General features: G+C 50.7%; 6 protein-coding genes across 6 annotated transcripts; 5 read left to right on the forward strand and 1 right to left on the reverse strand.

Annotated features, from left to right (window-relative positions):
* Positions 1 to 487: 487 nt before the first annotated feature.
* INS49_001963 (uncharacterized protein) lies at positions 488 to 1024 on the reverse strand (the record flags this gene model as incomplete). The annotated part of the gene is made up of 1 exon (XM_043162782.1): positions 488 to 1024. The coding sequence occupies one exon, from the start codon at positions 1022 to 1024 to the stop codon at positions 488 to 490; it is 537 nt and encodes a 178-aa protein (XP_043031288.1).
* Positions 1025 to 3775: 2751 nt separating this feature from the next.
* On the forward strand, positions 3776 to 5127 carry INS49_001964 (uncharacterized protein; the record flags this gene model as incomplete). Its single annotated transcript, XM_043162783.1, has 2 exons — positions 3776 to 4584; positions 4665 to 5127. 2 exons carry the CDS (start codon positions 3776 to 3778, stop codon positions 5125 to 5127), a joined length of 1272 nt encoding a protein of 423 aa, XP_043031289.1.
* Positions 5128 to 6893: 1766 nt separating this feature from the next.
* INS49_001965 (uncharacterized protein) lies at positions 6894 to 7813 on the forward strand (the record flags this gene model as incomplete). The annotated part of the gene is made up of 7 exons (XM_043162784.1): positions 6894 to 6896; positions 6990 to 7046; positions 7132 to 7273; positions 7342 to 7399; positions 7440 to 7498; positions 7561 to 7677; positions 7749 to 7813. 7 exons carry the CDS (start codon positions 6894 to 6896, stop codon positions 7811 to 7813), a joined length of 501 nt encoding a protein of 166 aa, XP_043031290.1.
* Positions 7814 to 8559: 746 nt separating this feature from the next.
* Positions 8560 to 8907, forward strand: INS49_001966 (uncharacterized protein; the record flags this gene model as incomplete). The annotated part of the gene is made up of 1 exon (XM_043162785.1): positions 8560 to 8907. The coding sequence occupies one exon, from the start codon at positions 8560 to 8562 to the stop codon at positions 8905 to 8907; it is 348 nt and encodes a 115-aa protein (XP_043031291.1).
* A 2550-nt stretch (positions 8908 to 11457) lies between these two features.
* Positions 11458 to 14373, forward strand: INS49_001967 (uncharacterized protein; the record flags this gene model as incomplete). Its single annotated transcript, XM_043162786.1, has 1 exon — positions 11458 to 14373. One exon carries the CDS (start codon positions 11458 to 11460, stop codon positions 14371 to 14373), a length of 2916 nt encoding a protein of 971 aa, XP_043031292.1.
* Positions 14374 to 19886: 5513 nt separating this feature from the next.
* On the forward strand, positions 19887 to 21304 carry INS49_001968 (uncharacterized protein; the record flags this gene model as incomplete). The annotated part of the gene is made up of 2 exons (XM_043162787.1): positions 19887 to 21106; positions 21253 to 21304. The coding sequence occupies 2 exons, from the start codon at positions 19887 to 19889 to the stop codon at positions 21302 to 21304; spliced, it is 1272 nt and encodes a 423-aa protein (XP_043031293.1).
* Positions 21305 to 23058: the final 1754 nt, after the last annotated feature.

The following is a 23058-nucleotide window of genomic DNA, read 5'->3' on the forward strand; positions in this document are numbered from 1 at the left end:
CTTAACGAGCTAGACAACTGTAAACTCGTACTTTATCAATTAAGTGCAAACAAATAGACCACATAGCGAAAAGTTGTAATATTCTCACAGGTAGATGATGCGTCAAACTGCCTAGGCAAGTTTTTGGAATCGACATGAGCATATGGACATGTCTAACGCGTCTCACTAGTCGGACTGTATCGGATGTATCTGGAAGCCTTTCGCACATGCAAAGTTGAACTTCCTGTTTGAACATACAAGGAAGACAAAAGTTTACATTTCACGTTGCTACAAGTTTGTTACAATGCGACTGGAAAGCACTTTGACCTCGTTCCAGACATACGTGCACTAATGGAAGTAGAACATCTTACGTTTTAATCGTTTGTCAGAGGATCTCATTTGGAAAACTCTCTTCTAGGTCTGCTGTTCCTTGCCAGGAATACTTTGTTGCTAAATAGAAGCAGCATCTCTCTGCTCGAATACCCAGCCGCTACCTCTGCCTCAAAGCTCACGAGGGCCCGACGCAGGACCCTCCTATGTTCTGGAAGTACACGAGGCTGTTAAATTCGGTATTGATCTCTTTGAGCTTCCACTGCTTATCATCTTGATCACAAGCGAGCCCAAGGATGGCTATTCCGGCCACGACCTTGCCTGCTCCAAACGTCTGGGTATACCGAATGACGACCGTGTCGCGGGTGACAGCGTAAGTGCCAGTGACCACTACTGGAATCTTGGGCTGGGTTGCCTGACTGGCTATGAAGGCCTGCTTCGAGGGGAAGGTGACAGATCCCAGAGGAATACCGGCCAAGACATTGATGCTGTCAGAGATGTCCTTGAAATCCTTGAAAAGGAAGGATTGAGCAAGAGCCTCAGAGTAGTTTCCAACCACCTGGGCATAGTTGTTGACAAGGGCAGCCACCGTCTGGGGATTACGCTCCAGAGTTTTGGAGCAGGACAGGAGGCCGCCGGAAGACGAAGAGCGCTCATACCCCAAGCTCGAAGCAATGGTGGTGGAAATCAAGAGGAAGACAGAAGTGAACCGCATCTTGGATGACTAGGTATCAACACGGTTTGGAGAGTCAGCCAGTGACAGGAAATGGGGTCGGTTCTGCGGCTATCATGTGAATGGGATATACTCACGGATGGGGAAATCGGCTTTGTTAGTCTTGAAGCTCGCGAAGAATTTGCGCCGCCAGATACTGATGTGTCACGGAATTGAAGCAGGCAATGAGATGTGCTAGCTGTGGTCGACCGGTCATTGTAATTAACATGAACTTGCTCAAGGAGCGCGCTGTATTTATACCCGACATCTCATAATACTTACCACGGATGATGACTGCTTACTGTGCCTATATTCAGACTATCGATCCAAACAATCCCTGAAAGGGGATAGCGAGGTCTGTTTGTCTGTGATACGGGAGGTGCCAGCGGTCGTCGGGACCGATAATTCAAGGCCAAAAAACACACCCACCCGCAGTCCCGAGGCGTGCAGCGCCCGGTCTGCGACTCAAAAGCAATTAGACGACCGGGAGGTCGGACCCGAGGGGATGGGGAGGCAACCTGTGGGAACCGTGACTACTGAATGTGGCTGCGTGCTGCATTCCCCTTCCCCACCCGATGCGATGCAATGAGCGAGGTAAGAGACCTCACTTAACTTCCAGTCACAGTATGGAGTGGCAGTACAGATAGACTGGATCACAAACGTCAAAATCGACTCAACAGTTCTGTATGAGAACGCATATTTGCCTTCCATCAATACCAAACTCAGCGCCGGAGCGGACTGTGGTCTTCGCGTGGACTCCGCCACTGAATATACTACCGCAGACGAGCTCTTCGCAGAATGTCTAGAGCACCCTGTACTTACGAAGATGGCGAGGAAACGTGTGGCTGCGGGAAGATCAGCTGCAAATGTCTCTGGCTGAGACAGGACCACTCGTCCCGGGTCTCACACCGGCGGTAAGGCTGTCAGCTCCCACCTGGGCATGTTTAGACACGAGGGGGCGTTACTGGTGCTACCCAAACCCTGCCCGCATGTCAATATGATGACGAGTCGAGTCGAGGCAGGGCGCTCATATCCCGAAAGGGCTTGGGAGGGTCAGCATAGCAGGTAGCACAGATCGAAGTAGTAGGACCTGCCCAGATAGGCGATCAACTGCGGATGGCCCCGGGGGGGGGGGGCTTACGATTATGCCCACCTGTGACCACCAAGATATGTTGGGCTGAGAACTTCCCCCACGGCACGTCACGACACGGCCATGTTGCACCGTCGTTGGCCCAGTGGTGTCGGTAGAGAGAGTGTTGTTATGTGGTTTGCCTGAGCGTGCGAACAGACTACCGGGCACTTGGGATCGGGAGGAACCGAGAGGAGGCCCTGAAAGCATGGAAGCATCCTTGGTGACAACATGGGTGGAGGGATGAGCGCTGCATCGGGTGTCGGGTGGAGGCCTTGTTTTCTGGGGACAGAGATCATGGAAGTTCCGATATTGTCCTTGACAGATACGAGCGAACCTCGAATAGAAATAGACACGGGCCGTCGATCTCTTGCCTCTTGATTCCCACTGATCCATTTGTCTCTTCATCGTGAGCATTCAATCGACTGTACTAGAGGTGCAAGCGAGATTGGTGGTGATCACCAGCCTGCTGCACCCGACAGCCGGCGGTCGCGGCAACGGGGGCCCAAGGAGTCGGGCGGGTATTTTGTCGACTGCATTGGTACTGATCTGCGTGCACACTGCGCTGTGGTACCTCGCGATACCCTCACATTCTCCTCCTTTCACGGCGGGGATGCTGAGGCCGCTAGATCCAGACCGGCTAGACCGGGCGCGGCAGACAAGCCAGTGGCCAATGGCAAGATGCATTGGCTCCCAGCATCCGCAAAGGAGAAAAGATGCACAGGGGTGCCCGGTGCTAGCGGAAACGGTTCCTGCATTGGCGTTGCCCCTGGGAAAAATGGAATATAGAAAAGGAAATGGAAGACTAACACTCCACCGCCCGAGCCCAATCCCAAAGCAGCACGAGGAGACCCTCATCTCAATCTCAATCTTCAATGACCGTGGGACCAATCCCCAGTGAAACGTACCTGCAGCACGGCACCCATTGGGCCACGCCGTGTTGCCGGCCCCCTTTTTTTCCCTCCCTCGCGGTGGCCTCCCGAGATCCACGGTGAATCTCCGTCCTCGACACTCCATTCCCTGGTTTAAGCTTGGCTACCTGGGGAGATCGACTGGACATCCTATAGTCTATGCACCTCTGCCGGTCTCTGCGAGTGCTGGTGGCAAGGCCCTTCATTCAACCAGCAGCGCACAATTACATTCATTTGCTTGGCTCGTCTCGTCCCATTTCGATCCCGTCCCGTCCGTCCCTTTTCAGTTCGTCCCTCCCTTGCCCTCTCTGAACACTGACCTCGAGTCAACGTTCACATTCCTTTTTTCCCGAGACCTTCTCGCCCTTGCCGCGGCCGCTTCCACATCTTGTCCGCGTAGACTTGGGAGCCGTACCTCCACTGCTTTCGATTTGGTCGCCAGGAAGCTTCTGCCTGTTGCGCCTCTCTTCGCGTATGTATGTTCCTGTCCTCGCTGTCTTCCTCCCGTCTTCACACCCCTCAACAGCCCTACCTTCTTCGCGCCTGAAGCGATGTGTGTGACTGGGACTTGTATGCACCCAGCGACACGCACCACGAGCCAGTCAGGGACGAGGCTAACGTAGCCTAGCCATCTAGACACGCAAGACCCGGCATTGGGTCCTTCTGATTGACAGACACGGTACTTTTTAGCCACTCCAACAGGCATTCGACACGATGCCGTTGCCACGCTCCTTTCTACTGCCCGCTGCTGTGCTGCTGGGCGCTGCCCAGTTTGCTCTGGGACAGACAACCACGAAGTGCAATCCCTTGAACAGCACCTGCGAAGCAGACCCTGCTTTCGGGACAGACTTTAATTTCGTGTTCAATGCCACTCCGGCCGAGGCAGCCTGGGAGAACCATGTCGGCAAGGTCACGTACGGTGATGAAGGTGCCGAGTTTACCATCAACAAGCAGGGCGACTCGCCCACCATCCGCTCAAAGTTCTACATCTTCTTTGGCCGCGTCGAGGTGTGGTGGAAGGTGGCGCCGGGCCAGGGTGTCATCTCGTCCTTGATGCTGTTGTCCGACGACCTGGACGAGATTGACTGGGAGTTCCTGGGCGGCGACGGCAAGCACGTCGAGACCAACTACTTCGGCAAGGGCGTGGGCAACTACACATGGATGCGCGAATACGAGATCCAGGGCGGCACGACCGAAGACTACCACAACTACACCATCGACTGGACAAAAGAAGCCCTCGACTGGCATATCGACGGCGAACACGTCCGCCACCTGACTATCGAGGATGCCAACAACACCTGGAGCTTCCCTCAGTCCCCCATGAGAGTGTCCCTCGGGATCTGGGCCGGTGGTGACCCTACAATGCCCCAGGGCACGATCGAGTGGGCTGGTGGTGAGACGGACTACAGCAAGAGTCCTTACACCATGTATGTCAAGAGCTGCCGCGTTACCGACTATGGCCGCGGTACTGCATACAAGTACACCGACATGTCAGGAACCTGGGAAAGCATCGAGGAGGTCGAGTAAGTTTCGAAGCTTCACTTATGTCTGCCCGCCGTTTCTCCGCCTGTGACTGACCAATGCCCCCGCGCCCCGGTAACAGGTCCGAGAAGAACTCAACCGCCGCGGAAGCCGTCCATGCTGAACCCGAGAAGAGCGTCTCGGAGAAATTCAACGAGCTCCCCACTGGTGCCAAGAGCGCCGTCTTTGCCTGCAGTGCCGCTGCCGCCGTTGGCCTGGTAGTTGCTGGAGCCTTCTACTGTTTCCGCCAGCGCAAGAGAGGCCAGCAGGAGGCACAGATGGCCGTCGCAAGGGCCGAGGAGGAGCGCGTGGAGCTGGAGCGGTACAAGGCCGCCGGTGTCAACCCCGACGGCTTCACCGACGTGGCTCCGACCCCGAGCGAGAAATTTGGTGCAGCCGCTGCATCCAGGCCGCTGCTGAACAACGGTGGCTCGGGCTCTCCCCCCGGCACGCCACACGACGGTCAGGACCCTTACAGAGATGGCTTCTCGCCCCTGGGCTCGGGCAACGGCGGCTACTCCTCGAACCCCAGCGGATATCGGTAGATCATAGACCTAGGTCACCTTCTGGGTCATGTGCTGGCGATGGGATGAGGGGCGGCCACCTCGAGGTTTTCTTTGCTCACTGTAGGGTCGGAGTCAAGGTCGGGTCTACTATTTTGTTTCTCTTCGATCGGCCGCATTTTCTTCGATTGTTCAATTTTCTGGCCTTCAAAGTTTGCGGCCGTTGCAAATCTCTGTTCTACCTGGACATGTTGAGCGCATATTCCCCGACGGCCTGTCATGGTCAGCCCAGGTGCGATTGGATAGGTTCATGGATACGACATATATATATACCCTTTAGTGCGAAGAGCGGAATGGAGCAATATTTCAGTTCAAAAGTCTGCAATCTGCAAAACTATACCGTCTGTCTGTCTGGGAACACAAAGCAGAGTTGCCTCAAATTGCTGCCCTGAACGAAGTGTCATCCCATATTACGATCCTCCATGGTCACGGATCTCCGGCCTCTCATCCTATAGACTGAGTGCAAGGCTTTGCACTGGCTGCTCTCGTCTGATAGTTGGACTGGGCGTGACAATCCTAGGGAAAGCCAAGCTTGACACCCGCAACATGGCCACACGAGCGTCCGGGCCGGCCCACAACTTGGGCATCCCGCTTCCCTAGATTGTTTCCCTAAGACGCTAGTCGCGTATCGACTCTATCTGGGGATAGGGTAGATTAAGTGACGATGACACTTTTCTCCAGGTTATCGTTGAATCAGACATCAGTTCTGGCGGATTCCGGCCGGTTCAGACACCTGGAAATGGTGCGGCCAGCATGATCCGGCGGAATCCTTGGTCAGAACTCAACTTGCACATCTGGATCCTTCGAAACAACACAGATCATCTGTACGCAGAATAAATGACCAATTCCAGCCAAATCAAGTTGACGAGTACGCGGCAGATTACAGCGCCGCCTCCTGCTCTGTCACAGACCCAGGTGGGATCCAGGTTGTCTCCCATGACCTGCGACCGTGACTGCGGCCTGTTCCGTCTCTTGGGCGATAGCAGGACTAACAACAGAATACATGTATCTGCCACCATTCTCCAATTGGCGGCATCTGTTGGCAGCAGCCGGGGATGGCCAGATCAACAGCCTCATTCCAGGAGCTGGGCCGGAGTTGACAGGATTAGCAATGAGCTGCTGCGGCCACTTTTCAGCCAGCCCGTTGCAGCCACCAAGTGCCCCAAGTGACATCTACAATACACTCCCACATTGGAGTGGAGACGATGCGGGTAAATGTTCCTGTGAGGATGGTAAAGGAACTGTCGGCACCCCAACTTGGACCTGCACAGCACCATACGTGTATGTTGTTGGCACGAACCCGTTAGGTAACAAGGGGTCCGTGATGGATGGATGCGGTCTGTGGATATTAATAGCCGACCCTAACCCGGCCTCGAGGTCCTGAAACTCACCTGAAATGTCGCCCACGTTCAGCCAACGGATGGCAGCGGAAAGCCTTGCCACTTTCGGGGGCGAGACCGGCAGGGGATCCACGCGCAATCAAAGGGCGGGCCCACATAAAGTGTCGTCCAAACCGCCGTTGTCGAACACTCCTTCCCCTTGATGATCTGTGCAGATACATATACGAAGTATCACGCATTGCATCTGTGACACACAACCGCCCCCTCACCCCTTCTGCTGCGTGCGTGCTGTAACATCCCTCTCCAGCTTCTCATAAAAATCTCAATTCGTTCTCTGACCCCTCCGTCTGTCCCCCAAGGCCGTCCAAGACTAGCCCTAACATCAACCCATAACATCCGATTCCGACAATGGTAAGTCGCTCAGAGCGTCCTCCCTCACAAGAGACTGGCTCCTATCCCAGCTGTACATCAAACACGACGGCCAACTGACATGCCAACCCGCAGGCCAAGCAACTGAGCGCCGAGGAGATCTCAATCTTCAGAGACTGCTTCAATGAATATGTATGTCGACTGTCCTCAGCGACGCAACTGAGCCCGCGTCATGTGTGTGCATTTGCATTGTGCAGAAGCTGAGTGTAGCCTACAGGACACAGACAAGGGCGGTAACATCACCGTCGAGGAATTCGCCCGAGTGATGCGGAAGACAAATCCATCCGTGTCGGACGAGGAAGTCTCCAAGATCATTAGCGAGGTCGATCTTGACGGCGACGGGACCATTAACTTTGACGGTTGGTGCCCCGACTCACCCCCAAGTCAAGTGTCCACGTTAGACTGACAAACGTGCCCTGACGAGCAGAGTTCATCACTATGATGACAGGGCAGCCCTACAAGAGCCCAGAGCCGGCCTGCGGCCGGTGAGAGCACCGCGGCCGGGACTGACGGTACGCAAGCGAGCATCGTGGGCAGTGTGGCAGCGTTCCGGGGCGTCAGCAACGTCTCGGCCCTGCTCAAACGTCAGCGAGAGACTAATAAAGTTTTCAAGGACGCGTGGCTGGAAATTGATCCCACCCTCAAGGGGTCGCTCTCTCCCCCGGCGAGGTGGAGCAGGTCGCTGCCAAAGCCGGCCTGGCTGTCACCGCTGAAGATGTCGAGGGGATGATCGATCCCGCGAACGGGGAGGGCAAGATCACATGTGAGCACCCTGCGATGGAACTTCTCTTCCGTGACAAGAGCAACCTGCTGACATCGAGAATCCGGGGGTAGACGAGAAGTTTCTTGAGTTCGTGAAGCGGCAGGAGGTTGACGATATTGTGAGCGGATACGAGTGATGCTTATGCTAAATGGCCCCAACGATATCCCCGGCTAAAGGTACCTGGGTAGGACAATCTCAATTTATTACACAGACTGTGATATGCCCAAGTGATAGGTGTGTCCGGTGTGCTACTGCGCAGCTCCGGTCCGTTGTCTGGGCAGGGCCAATATTGAATTCAAATTCCCTAAGCTGGCACGGTTCCACATTTACCAAGAGCTGCATTTTACTTTTGTGGACAACACCAAGATATCTGGATGAGACCTCAACTGGGTAGTATTTTGGCCAGGCCACATGGCAGCACCTGTCTGTGCTTTGACTCGGAATCGGAATCGCGGATGCCTTCAGGCTCCGATGCAATAGTCACCTGGACGAATGCAGTCTTACGCGCAGGTCGAACGGCTGCACACATTGCCCACGTGAGCGAACGCCGCGAATCTCAAGAGACATATGGCTACACAACATTCGGAAGGCAGTACTTGGTGTCAGCCACGCAGAATGGTATTGGAGGGGCAGGGCACTGTTACACATTGCATGGCGTTGAATGTTACAGAAGGCATCTTGCGTGGCCGATGACGTCAGAGTCAGTTGACATCTGCTCAGCTTGAGACAAAGATCACAGCACTCTGCCAACAATCAATCCATCCTGCACTGCACGGCAACATCGAACTTATCTGAAAAGATCAACCTGCCCCATCAAACCAAGTGATACCGTCTGCTGGTGCGCCTCTACATCCGTGCTAGACACGGTTACCAGCGAGAAAGATGCCGTTCAACTTCTCCTTCTCCAGCTCTGCCACCTTTGTCTCAACCAGCTCCGTCAACGGGAGGACCAGCGGTCAGGCCTACCAGAGGCAGTCGTACTCGACACCCCAGGGCTCCGGTGTCCGGACCACACAGCAGAAACTCGGCGAGGCGCCCGTCACACATACAAGGCTGTACGACGCGCAAGGGAGGGAGCTCATCGGCGACGGCGGCGGCGGCGGCAATGGCTACCGTCAAAATAACGGCGGCCAGGCATACACGCCCAGCAGGAGGATCATCAGCATCGAGGATGTAACGGAGGAGGAGGCTGACAAGGCTGCTCGGGAGCGGAAGCAGGATAGTCTTTAGGCAAAAGGGCATTGGCGTCAACGAGAGACATTCTTTCCGTTAGTCCTACCTGCTTCGGATACTATCTAAGGTTTTGAGATTCGACGTTTGCAGCACTCGAGGCGCCCCTAGGAGATTGTCTAACCAGAGCGATTTGTCAATTCAAAGGAGCAATTTACCATGTGTCTTGCACTGAGGCATCGCAGTTACCACTACCACAAGGATCGTGGAACTGAAGGCGTGCGATGGATGACTTCGTGTTGAGGTACTGTCAGATTGTGCGAACGCAAGTACCTAGCGGAGTTTCAATATGTAGTTATCTACGCGGTTGATGAGCTGTGGGAAATCTGAAGTAGGGGCAGTTGGATGCCTCAGTCACATTGACGGGATAACGTCGAGATTGTCAGCCTCATGATTTACAACTACTTCTGGCCTTTCTCTCCGTGATCAAAAACTCATGATTGATATAAATGTCGACAACACTGCCTCTGTCCGTCAGAAGCGCAGTGTCCAAATTGTTAACAGTGCTGTGAACGAACGACTCGCAGACACCAGTCGACAACGCGACAGCCGTCAGCACCTGCACAATCAAATTTTGCATCTCCTACTCTATCACCCTTATGGCCCTGTCCAGATTAAGACTTCTGTCGTTATTAGGGCCTTTGTGAATAATTACACCGGCAAAGCGGTGAGGCTGCTTTGCTGGCATCCGAGAGAAAAGAGTCGAATTCATCCGTCTCTAGCCCATGACTTGGTAGAGCAGGATCCCAACCAAAATACTAATAAGGTGGCATCATGGTCATACATTGTCGGTCCGATGCTCGTGGCGCTGCTAGTGTCGAACGAAAGCCAGACTGGACTGTGGTATTTTCCGGGGGCAAAAAAAGAAGGCTACTGGGGTATCGTGATCAAGCAAACTCCTACAACAACATGAAGAAGTTCGCGGTATTCCCGCTGTCAATACAGATACTGCTTAAACTCTAGACCTAACACGCGAAACAGTACGAGGGTAATGGGTTATTTGCTGCACTACTACAGCCAAAATAGTGAATGATCATCCAGGCCGGATGTTGAGAAGGGATGCCACTTAGAGCTGGATAATACATGCGTGGATATGATGCTGTCAAGCCTTTCACTCGCATCTCTACTACCTACGAGCGAGAAATGCCCCAGGTGAGCCAAAGCTATCTCCAAAGGAGAACATCTCTGGCCATCCATGGAAAGCAAGCCAGAGCCATAGCCGTCAGTGGCTATCCTGGCCAGAGAGTGTCCGATTTGCAAGCGTTGAAGATATTCTCTCGTCTTGGAGAATGCTCTGAGGCAGCAGCCATTCCAATAGGCTCTCCATGATCGATATGCGGTCGCCGAATACTGAACAACAATGCCTCAGACCAGCGGGAAACCTTATCAGTCAATGCTGATCAGTATATGAATTTTGTGGGCTACCGAAGGTGATCAAGACGCATTTGGTGGACATCTTTTACTTGCATGAGTATTGGGGACCTATGTAGGTCGTCTGCGTATTTCTGCGGTAAATCTGCAGTGTGCGAGAAGTCAAGCGTGGTGGAACATTGAAACACAACATAGGGGTTACACTGCACCGAATGTTTCACGCGGGTCAACCCGTTGACGTCTGGTCTCTGCTCGAGCTGGGTAAGTTTCGCCTAGGCGAACTCTTAATTCATAACCGGAACTGGGCTCAAGTCAGAACCTTTGCACATATCGAACCCCATGTATCTCTGGAGACTTCAAATACGCACTCTGGATATGAAATACAATCTTGGGAACCCTTGGATGGGGAGCCCATATCATGGGTTGCGGTAGCATGAGTCGAGTCAAAGTGGGAGTGCAAGTGCTTGTTCTGGACGATCTCTTTTTTCTTCCCAAGGAGGGGCGGGTGGCGGACGAAACAGAGGCATGCTCCGGTGGAGCATGGGGTAAGTGGGTTTTCCAGCTTAGACCCTTGGGAATCCCCGGCCGAACTCCCATGCTGAGGTGCGCTTGGTGAGGCCAAGCACCGCTCGCGTTTCAAACGCCCAGCGCCACCTGTCTGGACCGTCTGGGCTGCATGCACGCAGCTCAGCCTAAAAGAGATGTCGTCCCTTCTTCTCGTCCTCGGGTCTCTGGAGACACCACACCGAAGTCCTGCAAAGACCCAGGCCAAGAACCTTCGTGAGAGTTGAGGAAGGGCGGCGCAGTGCGCAAGGTACAGAAGCACAGCGTCCTGGATGACATCAGCGTGGACCACACCACTTTGACCTCGAACTCGACCCAAACCCTTACTTCAAACAACACAGGCTGGAGCCTCACCTCTGTCCCGCTGTGCGAGGAACAAATCATCACCACCTACGGTCTTGCACAGACTTGCAACGTCTGTCTTGCGAAACGACCATTCTCCTCGGTGGCTCCCGCGTCTCTCTCTGTCTCGCAAAGCTTGGAGCGAGGCTAAAGAAAGTTGGCCGTCGTGCCCAATCATCAACGACGACTTCCAGTGGGCTTCCAGCTTGACTCCTAGCAGAACCCACACCTCGACCTTTTTACAACCTCTATAATTACTGCAATACCACAAAGATGATGGACGAGAGCAAGCAAGGGCTCCTGAGCCCCTCTCAGCGCGAACATGGTCGCGGCTCCTTCGACGGTGACGACAAACAACATTTCTCGCGTTCCCGCACATCCATCTCCTCCGATCTCGAATCCGACCTCGACGCAACAGAGTTCCTGACCTCGGATCCTCTCGAGTCCAAGACCGACCCCAAACCAGCCTTCCTCACTGGCCAGAAGAGGTTCAACTTCAGCTCTCTTCGCAGGCCTTTCCGCAACCGTTCGAAGTGCTGTGTCGTCCTCGGCAGTGTCATCCTCATAATTTGGCTCATCTTGGGGGCAGGTGGGGCGGTCGTATACAAGAAGTTCAAGGAAGAGCCCAAATATGGACAGTCACCGCCCTGGTATCCTACACCCAAGGGAGGCTCTGCCACAGGCTGGGCTGAGAGCTACAAGAAGGCAGCAGCCATGGTAGGCAACATGACATTGCCAGAAAAAGTAAACGTAACAACGGGCACAGGATGGATGATGGGTTTAGCTGTTGGTACCAACGGCCCTGCTACCTTGGTGGGTTTCCCTCAGCTCCAGCTGCAGGATGGGCCTTTGGGCCTGCGCTTTGCCGACAATGCATCTGCCTTCCCAGCAGGCATCACGGTCGGTGCCACCTGGAACAAAGAGCTCATGTATGCCCGTGGGAAGGCCCATGGAAACGAGGCTCGTGGTAAGGGCATCAACGTCCTTCTTGGTCCCTGTGTCGGTCCTCTGGGTCGAATGCCCGCGGGTGGGAGAAATTGGGAGGGTTTCGGCTCAGACCCCTACCTACAAGGCATTGCTGGCGCCGAGACAATCAAGGGAATTCAGTCCGAGGGAGTCATGGCGAATATCAAGCACTTCGTGGGCAACGAGCAAGAGCACTTCCGGCAGTCGTGGGAGTGGGGCCTTCCTCACGCCATCTCCTCCAATATCGACGACCGCACCCTCCACGAACTATACGCTTGGCCCTTTGGGGATGCTGTCAAGGCAGGCTTGGCTAGCGTGATGTGCAGCTACAATATGGTCAACAACAGCTATGCTTGTGCCAATTCGAAGCTGCTCAACGGTGTCCTGAAGGACGAATTGGGGTTCCAGGGCTTTGTTGTGTCGGACTGGGGCGCTCAACGATCGGGCGTGGGAAGTGCCCTGGCTGGGCTCGATATGACAATGCCTGGTGACGGTCTGCGCTTCTCGGACGGTGAATCACTGTGGGGTCCGGAACTCACAAAGTCCATCCTGAACGGATCTGTTCCTGTCGACAGGCTGAACGATATGGTCACTCGAATCGTTGCAGCCTGGTACCAACTGGGGCAGGATGACCTTTCAAAGTTTGACAGGAAAGGCCCCAACTTTTCCTCGTGGACCAATGACCGCTTAGGGACAATGATCCCCGGCAGCAAGACGGAACAGGACGTCGTCGAGGTCAACAGCTTCGTCAACGTGCAAGCCGACCACAAAGATGTCGCTCGTGCAGTAGCACGCGAAGGCGTTGTGTTGCTGAAGAATGAGGACCTCCTGCCCATCGATCGAATGGGATTCACCGACGCAAGGAAGCGGGACGTTCACACAAGGCACGAGGGCAAGCTGAAGATAGGCGTCTTTGGCGAGGACGCCGGCCCTGGCAAGGGCCCAAACAAGTGCGTCGACCGAGCTTGCAACCAGGGAACTCTTGCTTCTGGCTGGGGATCAGGCGCGGTCGATTTCCCCTACCTCGTGCCTCCCGTCGAGGCTCTCCGGAATGGCTTCAACATGACCAAGGTCCAGTGGTCTGAATACTTGACCAACGCTCCGGACTTCAAGTCTGACCCTAGTATTCTCGACCAGGACGTGTGCATTGTCTTTGGCAACGCGGATGCCGGCGAGGGGTTTGTGCGCTGGGAGAATGTTGCTGGTGATCGACCGGACCTTTTCTTGCAAAAGGGGGCAGATGACCTCATCGTCAAGGTCGCGCAAGGCTGCGGTGGCGGTGCGGGTGAAGTTCTCGTCGTTATTCACGCCGTCGGCCCTGTCATCATGGAGAAGTGGATCGATCTTCCCAACGTGAAGGCGGTACTCTTGGCCAACCTTCCCGGCCAGGAAAGCGGAAACGCACTAGCAGATATCATCTTCGGCGACGAAAGTCCCTCGGGACATCTCCCATACACGATCGGGAAGTCCTTGGAGGACTACGGTGTTGGTGGACAAATCATGTACAGGCCCAATGGCGTTGTCCCGCAGCAGGATTTCACAGAAGGTCTTTACATCGACTACCGCTACTTCGATAAGAATGGCATCGAGCCGCGGTTTGAGTTCGGGTTCGGGCTCAGCTACACGACCTTTGAGTTTTCTGACCTGCAGGTCTCCTCTCTCAAAAGCAAGTCACCGCTGCCAAGCAACAGGACACAGTCTGGAGCCACGCCGCCTGAGTACTCCAATGATATTCCCGATTCCGAAGAAGCCCTCTGGCCGGATGGCTTCCGCAGGTTAGACAAATATATCTACCCATACATCGACACAATGGATGAGATCATCGATGAAAAATACGACTACCCCGAAGGATACAACCAACAGCAGCCCCTCTCCCCTGCTGGCGGCGAGGAGGGCGGCAATCCCGACCTCTGGGAGACTTATGTCCAGGTGAAGGTGAATGTGACCAACACGGGTGCCAAGGCAGGCAAGGCAGTCCCACAGCTCTACCTTGGTTATCCCCAGGGAAGCAAGAAGATAGACTTCCCTGTAAAGGTGCTCCGAGGATTCGAGAAGGTTCATCTGGAGCGGAATGAGACTAAAACTGTTGACTTTAACCTGACGAGGAGGGACCTCAGTTACTGGGACGTTGAGAGTCAGAACTGGAGTTTGAAAATGACGGGTCTATACACAATCATGATTGGGCAAAGCTCGAGTGATTTGACGGAGTTTGGAACATGGTAAAGGGCAAACACAGGGAATTGCATTGACGATGTTCATATATACTGTCCTTTCTGCAGAAAGAATCCCCCGATATCAAGACTTAACTAAATCACTACATGTGAGCACCAGCCGTCCCATTCACCAGTGAGGGCTTCGACACCATGGAGCTGCATGTTGAAATCTTATAAATGTCAGCTAATATCTGGCCAGTAATTATTCTCATTACCCCTGGAAACACAACCTTTCTGCTTATAGAGTACAACCCCAAAGTGTGCTGCAAAATCTAGGCCACATGGAACGGAGATAGACTACATGGTGCTTTCATAGAAACCGAAAGCTTGAAAGCAAGTACAAAGTCAGCCACAAGGATTCAGCTACATAGCAAGACCAAGCAGCCAATTGGTCTCTGAGGGCCGGGATCCCTATGCTCATATGCTCATTGACTTCATCTAATGCAACGGCTGTTGGATTGCAAAGTCGGTGGTCAAAGATGCACGACGCTTAAATTGTTTAATGTGGCGGGTTCAACTACTGAGTAACTCTGGAATTAAGCGCAGGCGAATTCTACCAAAGCACATGATGATTTATCATTCCTTCTTAGATTGGGCTGTTGAATGAGAACTACTGAACCGCTTCAGTTAGCGCCATTAAACAGGCAAATTAGTCGAGTTCCCTTCTAGTCATTCCAACAAAGGATCGTAGTATTGCCGGTCTCTTGGTTCCCACTAGACATCAAACTCCAGCCGCCAACAAGAGACGGTCTCTTCTCTAAAGATTTACCAAGCCCAATTCTCTCGAACTAAACATACTGGACATGTAACACCCACTCTGGATAGGCTCATATGTCGGCCTAGGCTTTGTAGGAACTGGGATTCAGAGGACCAATGATTAGTGAACACCACGGATCTTTCATCATTTACCGTTTGAGTTTCTATCAGTGAACAACGGACATACCACAAAGTTGTGGCCCTGAGAATGGACCACAGTCGATGAGCTACTGACGCAGCACCACAACATTTGAGAATGAGACTCCGACATCATGTCCAAGGGTTAGTCTTCCAGCTCCTGCACAAATAATTGGAGACAGAGAATGAAAATGGTCTCTTTTCACTGCATGATATGCACTCCTGGTCATGATACATCACTTAATCAAAGGTCTTTTACATCTGGGTCTTGCCTAAGGTTAGCCAATCCAATGAACGTTGCAAACGGTCACCAATCCCGCTTCGGCCTGGACTTATACCAAGGTAGCGACTTCATGTCGGAAAAGAAAAGTTGCCAAAAGCTGGTCTGCCTCTCACGCAATGTGCCATTTTAGCAAGGGGGGCGGTACAACAGAGGACAGGCGGCGGTCTCGATAAGTTCCAGGCTAGGTTCTCACGAACGACATTCTCGCCGATATATTAAGCTTGTTTGCTAGGCCCAAAGCGCCCACAATAAGATAAGGAGATAGAGTCTCAACGCACGAGTCAACCAGCTATCGGTGCTGTGACTTTTCGCAATAAATACATGAACCATGGCGAGCTTGGTGCCGAGAAAAAACTTAGTTTCCGAGTCAAAACCCCGAAATCGAGCCCCGGCTAGGCCAGAGGCATGAGCTCAGATTTTGATGGCTCGAGAGCGACGCTAAGTAAAGCTCTCGATTCCTTCTCCCCGTTTTCTAAGTTGGGTAAGCTGATTCCGTGACCCTCTTTGTGTTTAACTCAGGCATTGCGGTCGACGTGGTGGACGTGATGAAGTCATACCAAAACACCTGTCCTGGCAAATGAGCTCCACGCAGGCCAAATTCCCAAGTGTGTTTGAGGAGCAAAATCTGACGGCGTGACCGATATATCACCACCAATGGATTGGAAATTGGCGCCTTGCAGTGTGAGTGGCTCATCAATAACCCGTACATCGATTGTGCACGTTCGATTCCGGCTGAACACGGATTGTCGTGTGGGCAGGCCTCGTGCATAGCGGCGTTGTGTGCTTCGCCGACTGACGAAAGCTGCATTTGTCCAAACAGGCAGTCTGGAGCTCCCCCATGGAGACGCGATCTCCTAGAATGCCTCTATACGAACTGTACACAGCTGGACTACTATAGTCTGTACAGACAGCGTCGAACGATAGAGGTCATCGCTGACAGGAAGTATCAGAAACGGCTGGCATCACATATCATAACTGCGACATACCGAACACTGTTGAGGGCTCAATCGCTACCCTGATAGGTGTCACCCCCCCCCCCCCTTCAGCTTATATTCTTCGCGTCGAGAATGGCCCACAAGGTTGAAGCGCGAGCGAAACTGGGCTTGGGAAGACATCACTTCCGTGATATCGTCGGTCCGTTACGGAGCTATGCGAGAGGCAAGTGCAATACTGACATATGTCGTAGGTGCTTCTAGTTCTCACGCTGCCAGTGCTGAGTCTCGGTATGCAGCCGTTTCTTCAGGCAATTTCCTGTTTCCAATGCTCCTTCCCCCTTGCCACCCCTGAACGAGGGAAACGGAACGGCACCTTCAAGAGGCATGAACTTAGTCTAACGAATTACTGAGACAGAAAACTACTATGGCTTCCTACAAAACATCTGGGACCTCCGTATTTACAGAATCGACAACTTCACGAAGATCTTCTTCTGTTATTCTATCCTTTACTCAATGTCGCTTGCCATGATTAAGATATCCATTGTCTTCCTCTATTTGCGCATATTTCGGGCACAAGGCGTACGAATCAACTACATTATTGTGGGCACACAAGTACTCAACGTTATCATCTTCGTAATCTGTCTTGTTGGGCTCTTCGTTGCATGCCACCCTTTGATCTACTACTGGTCATACGCAGCTCCAGTCACTGGCACCTGTCCGGATCCCATCGATCGAGGTCTTGTTTACCCTCTGCTAAATATTATTATGGACGCGTGGCTACTCATCCTACCCATTTCCCAAATATGGTCCATGGGCTTATCTTGGAGGTCGAAACTGGGCGTACTAGCCATGTTCAGCCTTGGTTTGGTGTGAGTTTGCCGAGCTTTTCCATGCGATCCCCCAGCTAACTCGAAATGAATCAAAATAGGACAGGCACCATTACGTCTCTCTTGATACAAATTTCCTGAACACTCTTCCACTAGGGTTCAAAGACTACAAAAGCCCGCTCATGAATTGTAGAAAATTTGCAAGATTTCTGATGAGAGATTGAACAGTGACAATTCTACGGGTCTTGGTTTACCGTGAAAATATTGACGACTGGATTTGTAGGTCTCCCATCGACACAGGGGTTCGGAGCCAGGGAGACATAGCTCTCGATTCAGGAGTAAAAGTTTCTAACCAGATCAATTTTGGCGCAGTACAACTTGACATCTTTAGCGGCCTCCAATGGTCTGTGCTGGAAGTCACAACAGCCTATGTGATTTGCTGCATGCCCGCATCTCGCTTTCTATTTGTACAACTCCTCCCAAGATTTCGACAGCTCCCAGCTGTCCAAAGAGCACGGCCACACCTCGAATGGATGTCATGGCCAGAAATGTGGACGAAGAAAAGCAAAAACAGCAAGTGTGTCTCGGGAGCCAGAGGGTCGGCTTGAGATGGGGAACTTCAATGTGAAGGATGGCACGACGAAAACTTCCGCGACGTTGTATGGATCCATGGATTACTCGATTGGCTCATCAGAGAGCCGAAAGCGTGGCGCAGGGTGACAGGCTACCGACGCCAGGATGTAAGTATCATCGCCTCAGCATACTCTTTTTGGACTTAAGAATGGTCAAAATTGCCATGATCAAAGACTTTGAGCAGTTGTTATTATCAATCAAGTACGTGCACAGAAATATAATCTCAGCTGCTGAGTATAAAGGATTGGGATGACAACCACCTTTGAAATACTAGGTGGGAGAGCATTGCAATGCAAATCCTCGCCCAATGACGAAGTAACACACACGTTGATGGGAAGGTTTGTTCCGCCTGAAAGCCAGACATGCTTCAAATGAAGCTAGAGAATCGCCTCCAAGTTCCAGAAGCTGCCAATGTTCAGGATTGTAGGGTAGCCAGGACCGCAGATCAGGAAGATTATGTAGCCAGTGACAGAGAGACTAGCTGATAGATATCTGTACCACACTCGTCAGAGTCCCGAAGCTGTGTGGTCATGATTTGTGCCAGATTGGAGCTGTAGTGGCAGGGAGGGCTTTTCGGTCCTGGCATCCGGACCACTTGAGCAATCTTGAATAGCCAGGAACCCACTTCAGTCAGGTTCCAGGCTTTTCAACGTGGACGATTGTGCTTGAGTTTGTCTACAGTGTTATCTAACGTGGCCGCTAAATGTATGTAATACTAGAATTAGGTGTGCATTGCCTCCCATCCATAAAGTCTCCATGTCTATGTGTAGAAGAGTCCTGAGGGTGATGACACAGTCCAATTGACAATCAGGTGTGGCCCTGAATCAAAGCCAGCAACAGGAGAGGTGAACGGCAGGATTCTCTGCTTATTTTCCCACAGTTTCATAGTTGTCCCGCAGTGCACAGGTCCGCTCTAGTCAGCATGTGTGCGGCGTTGGCTTAGTGTGTGGTCAGATCAAGACTGCAGAAGGATTTGAAAATCGCAGTTGGGGGATCGGTTAAGTTCCGTGTTGTAGATCTGGTTTGGATTTCAAACACTGGTGCTGGGAGGCACTATCCGCATCGGAAGCATACCTTTTGAACCAGGTAGTCTCGAGGGACCCTCAAATCTGTTGTTTCTCTTTCATATATGTGGACCTTCCGGACGGAGACTTTTGGATGGAGTGCGAGACGAGACGGCAAGTCCGAACGCGATGTGTTGTGAGAGGCGGATGTTCTGATTATTATGGGTTTGTTAATTGGAATTAGGATGCAACGGATCACGACAATCCTTTGCGGAGGAAGGGACATGAATTAAGGTACACGGGCTGACAACGGCTGTGACACGGCTTGCTTGCATACACTAGCCCCCAAGACCATTAGCCCAATCCGCTGGCATCTTGGCTGACATCGTCAATGCCGCTGGGAATGCCTAGCTGGACGGGGATTTGTACACGTGAGACTATAAAACAAGGATTGGACTGGGCGGTGCCCTGGTCAAATTCCCCCTGGGCAGCGTAGAATTCTTGGCCGGCTGAGGCAGAGGCAGCATTGTAGGTGGTAATCTTACACACAATCTGCATGTCACTGCATCATTCGACGGACACACGACCGATTTTTTATGCTCATGCAAGGCAACGGCTTTCGGCCAGCTGGACGGGGGCTCTTTCCGTGGAAGTGGTGTCTGAAAAAAAAAAAAAAAAAAAAAAAAAGGCAGGCATGAGATCCAGATTCGTGGCCACGTCTCCTTCCATATATATCAAGACCATCTTCTGCTCTCCTACCTATCGTCCAACAAGCAGGGTTGAGCATTGTTCGAACCATCATTTAATGGCCCGTGTCAATAAGCACCACATGATCTAGTCTTTGTGAAGTATCTACACTCTGCCCCACGATCCTCTGCCTTCACGGAACCCCTTCTTGGCTCTCGCGGCATCCCAAAGCTTATTAACTCGGTCGGCCTTCAGTCCAAATGGCCAAGACTGATCGGACAGTGTCCCGAACCGAGGACTGGCCCACAAGTATTGACTCCAAGACTACGGCATACGGACCCATTCCCCGTTATCAAGCCCTGACGATCCGGATCGGTTACCGAGGCCCTCTGCGCCTCTTACGCTCACGCCCGGCTCAACGACTCATTTGCCTCATTCTGGCCTTGGCTGGTCTCCAGCTCTACCTGCTACACTCCAAATATTATAATGCCTTGGCTGCGAAGTACTCGCCCACTCTGTTCACCAGATTGCCTCTCAGAGACGAAGACCTTCTTGGATCCACCCAGTGGCAGGTGGACACTGACGATCAAAATCAGAGGCGGCAGCAGCTGCTAAATAGCCGAGAGCAATGGAAGCGATTGGGCTCTGGATGTGAAGGGGACACATTTTCCTTCAACAGCTCGGTCATCAAAGTTTTCAAGCCTGAGCGTAGCCCATTAAGGAACTGTGTACCACATACCGAGTCTAGGCTGCGCTGGCCGCCAGAAGTTCCAATCTCGATTCTCCTAGGGGGACTGTCGGAACAGCATGACGCTGCCATCCCAGACCGCACCGACTTTCTCCCAGTCTATGATTACTTCCTCTTACCAACTGGGGACGGTACGCCCGGGCAGTGGCATCTTGTCACCCCTTTCTTAGAGACTGGCACTCTGGAGCACCTGGCTCGGAGGGTACAGAATGAAAGCACATTGCAAACCGCTGATGACGTCGATATGCGCTACCGCCCATCGTTTAGCCGACTCTTGAAAGCGCTCAGCACAATGCACTCGCAGCAGCTTTGTCACGACGACATCAAGATGGACAACATTTTCGTCACAGACAGTGCTCAGCCCTCAGGCAACACGAGTTCCACCCCAAGTGAAAAGGAGGCGCATTGGCTCCTTGGCGATCTCGGAAACGCGCGACAACCCAACCACAGCTACCACTCCTCACTCCTCTGGGCGCACGACAATGGCCAAAATACCGACTGCCGTGTAAACGATGTTGTCCGGCTTCTCAAGTCGTATCTCTTATTCCTTCAGGCTGCGGTCACGGCTGGGGACTCTGGCAATGCTTTCAACGCGGCTTTCCTCGCCGCATCAGCGCGGTGGAGTCGACTCTACTGGTACACCATCAACTCTGCTCGTGGGCAACTGGACGGGGCAATAGCAGCTCGACAGATACTCGCAATGTCAACAGGGGCCTTTGCGCCCGGCGAGCCGTTCGAGAGATCAGAGCCCCCACATTCTTCCGCGCAAACTATAAGCATATATTCCAAAGATGACAATTGGGAAAGTTTAAGCCAACCTAGGCTTCAGCGTACCTCATGGAGTGTGTGGTTTTGGCCAGGCTCTGATGGGCCATTAGAGGAGGCGGCTCTGGCCAGCCAGCAGCTGCGAATGGGAATGAGGGCGAGTGAAAGATGGGCGAGGTTTTACGGAACATTGGGATTTCTACCGATTCCTAGCGAACAGTGCTAAGGGCGAACAGGTTGTCTTTAAGTTCGTTGTTGATGGCTTTTATAGAGCTTTGTGAATGATACCCACCTACCTGAATGATACCCACCTACCTGAATGATACCCACCTACTTGAATGATACCCACTTACCCCATACACCTCCTCAGGGGTCCCAAATGTTAAATTAATACCTGTTTTTGCCACAGTAGGTTAAATTGCAACCATATTAATTAATACATTATTTTATTAGCATTTTCCCATATAAATATAAGTACCTTGTGATATTTACCTATTAATTAACTTTCCTTTGCTATTAATATACTTTTAAAGATAATTAAGCATTAAATAAGCTAAGCATAATAAAAACTCCTTAAGAACTGCCTCTTAAGCAGCCTTAATGGCTTTATAAAGCTCTTTAAGGCCTAGGGACTAAATATTATAATTTTAATTAATTCAATCCTTTATTTAAAATTAAACGTTTTTTATAAAATTTAAGTTTAGCGAGTTTATTAGCTAATAAAGTAAAAAATGCCTATTTAATAAAGGATTAATTTAGTTAATTTAGCATAATATAAGAATATATTATCTTATTAAAAAATACCATGGCTTTTAAGGTTATTTATAAAGAAATACCTTATAATAAGGAGTATTTCTTAGCAGTAATTATATTAATTAATGCCTTTATAACCCTTTTCTTAAATATAAGGGTTTTTTTTATCTTTTAATAAAGTAACTTTAAAATATTTAGCTTATAAGGCGCTAATAAAGTAAAGCAAAGTTTTTAAGGTTTTTAAAATTATAAATAATAACTTATTTTTTTATATAAGGTTATTAATTATTTAAGTTTTATTAAAGAAAATTATATTTTTTTAATCTTTAAGCTTAAGTTATTAATATTATATATATTAACATTATTAAATGCAAGCTTATTTATTTCTTATTATATAATATATTTTTTAAAGTTATTTATAACGGCATTAGCTAAGTAAATAAAGGGTAATTATAATAACTTTAATATTAATATATAAGAGCTTTAAGGGTAAGAAGAAGCAAAGGTTTAATTATATTATATAGTAAAGTATAGGATTAAATAACAGTTATTATTTGTTATGGGCTAACCCTGGGTTATCTGCCGTAAGGTGCCCAAATGAGGTTTATATTTAAAGTGTAAAGGAAGAGATCCGCTCCTCGTTTGCACCTGCGCCGAAGCCTATTCTTGTAGGGCTAAAGCCCGCTAATTAATTATAATAAGCAAAGTGTTGGCTGGGTCACGTATTGCAATACGATGTTTAGTTGGTATAGTGGTTGATTGTTGTTGATTATGGAAGGAAGGAAGGTAAAAGGCCTAATTATGCTAGCTATTTTATATGCAGCGTTAAGGCTGCTGCCTATTAGGCATTTTAATGGGTTAAAGCTGCTTAATTCTAAATAATTCTTTATATAAATAATACTTATTATTTTTATATTAATAGTTTTTATTTTATAGGTACTTGCTATTTTTAAAAAGTATAAAAAAAAAGGTATTTAGTTAAATTAAACTTAAGGTTAAAAGGTAATTAATTAATTATATATATAAATTAAATTATAAGTATGCTATTATTTTACTATATTATATTATTATAAAAAGCAAGCATATAAGAAGGCCTAGGTTATTATTAAGGGGTTAAAGGTTAATTAATTTATTAAAATATGTAATTAATAGGTAAAAGTTAATTA

This window comes from Diaporthe citri (assembly GCF_014595645.1).
Source record: "Diaporthe citri strain NFHF-8-4 chromosome Unknown scaffold_1, whole genome shotgun sequence".
NCBI lineage: Eukaryota > Fungi > Ascomycota > Sordariomycetes > Diaporthales > Diaporthaceae > Diaporthe > Diaporthe citri.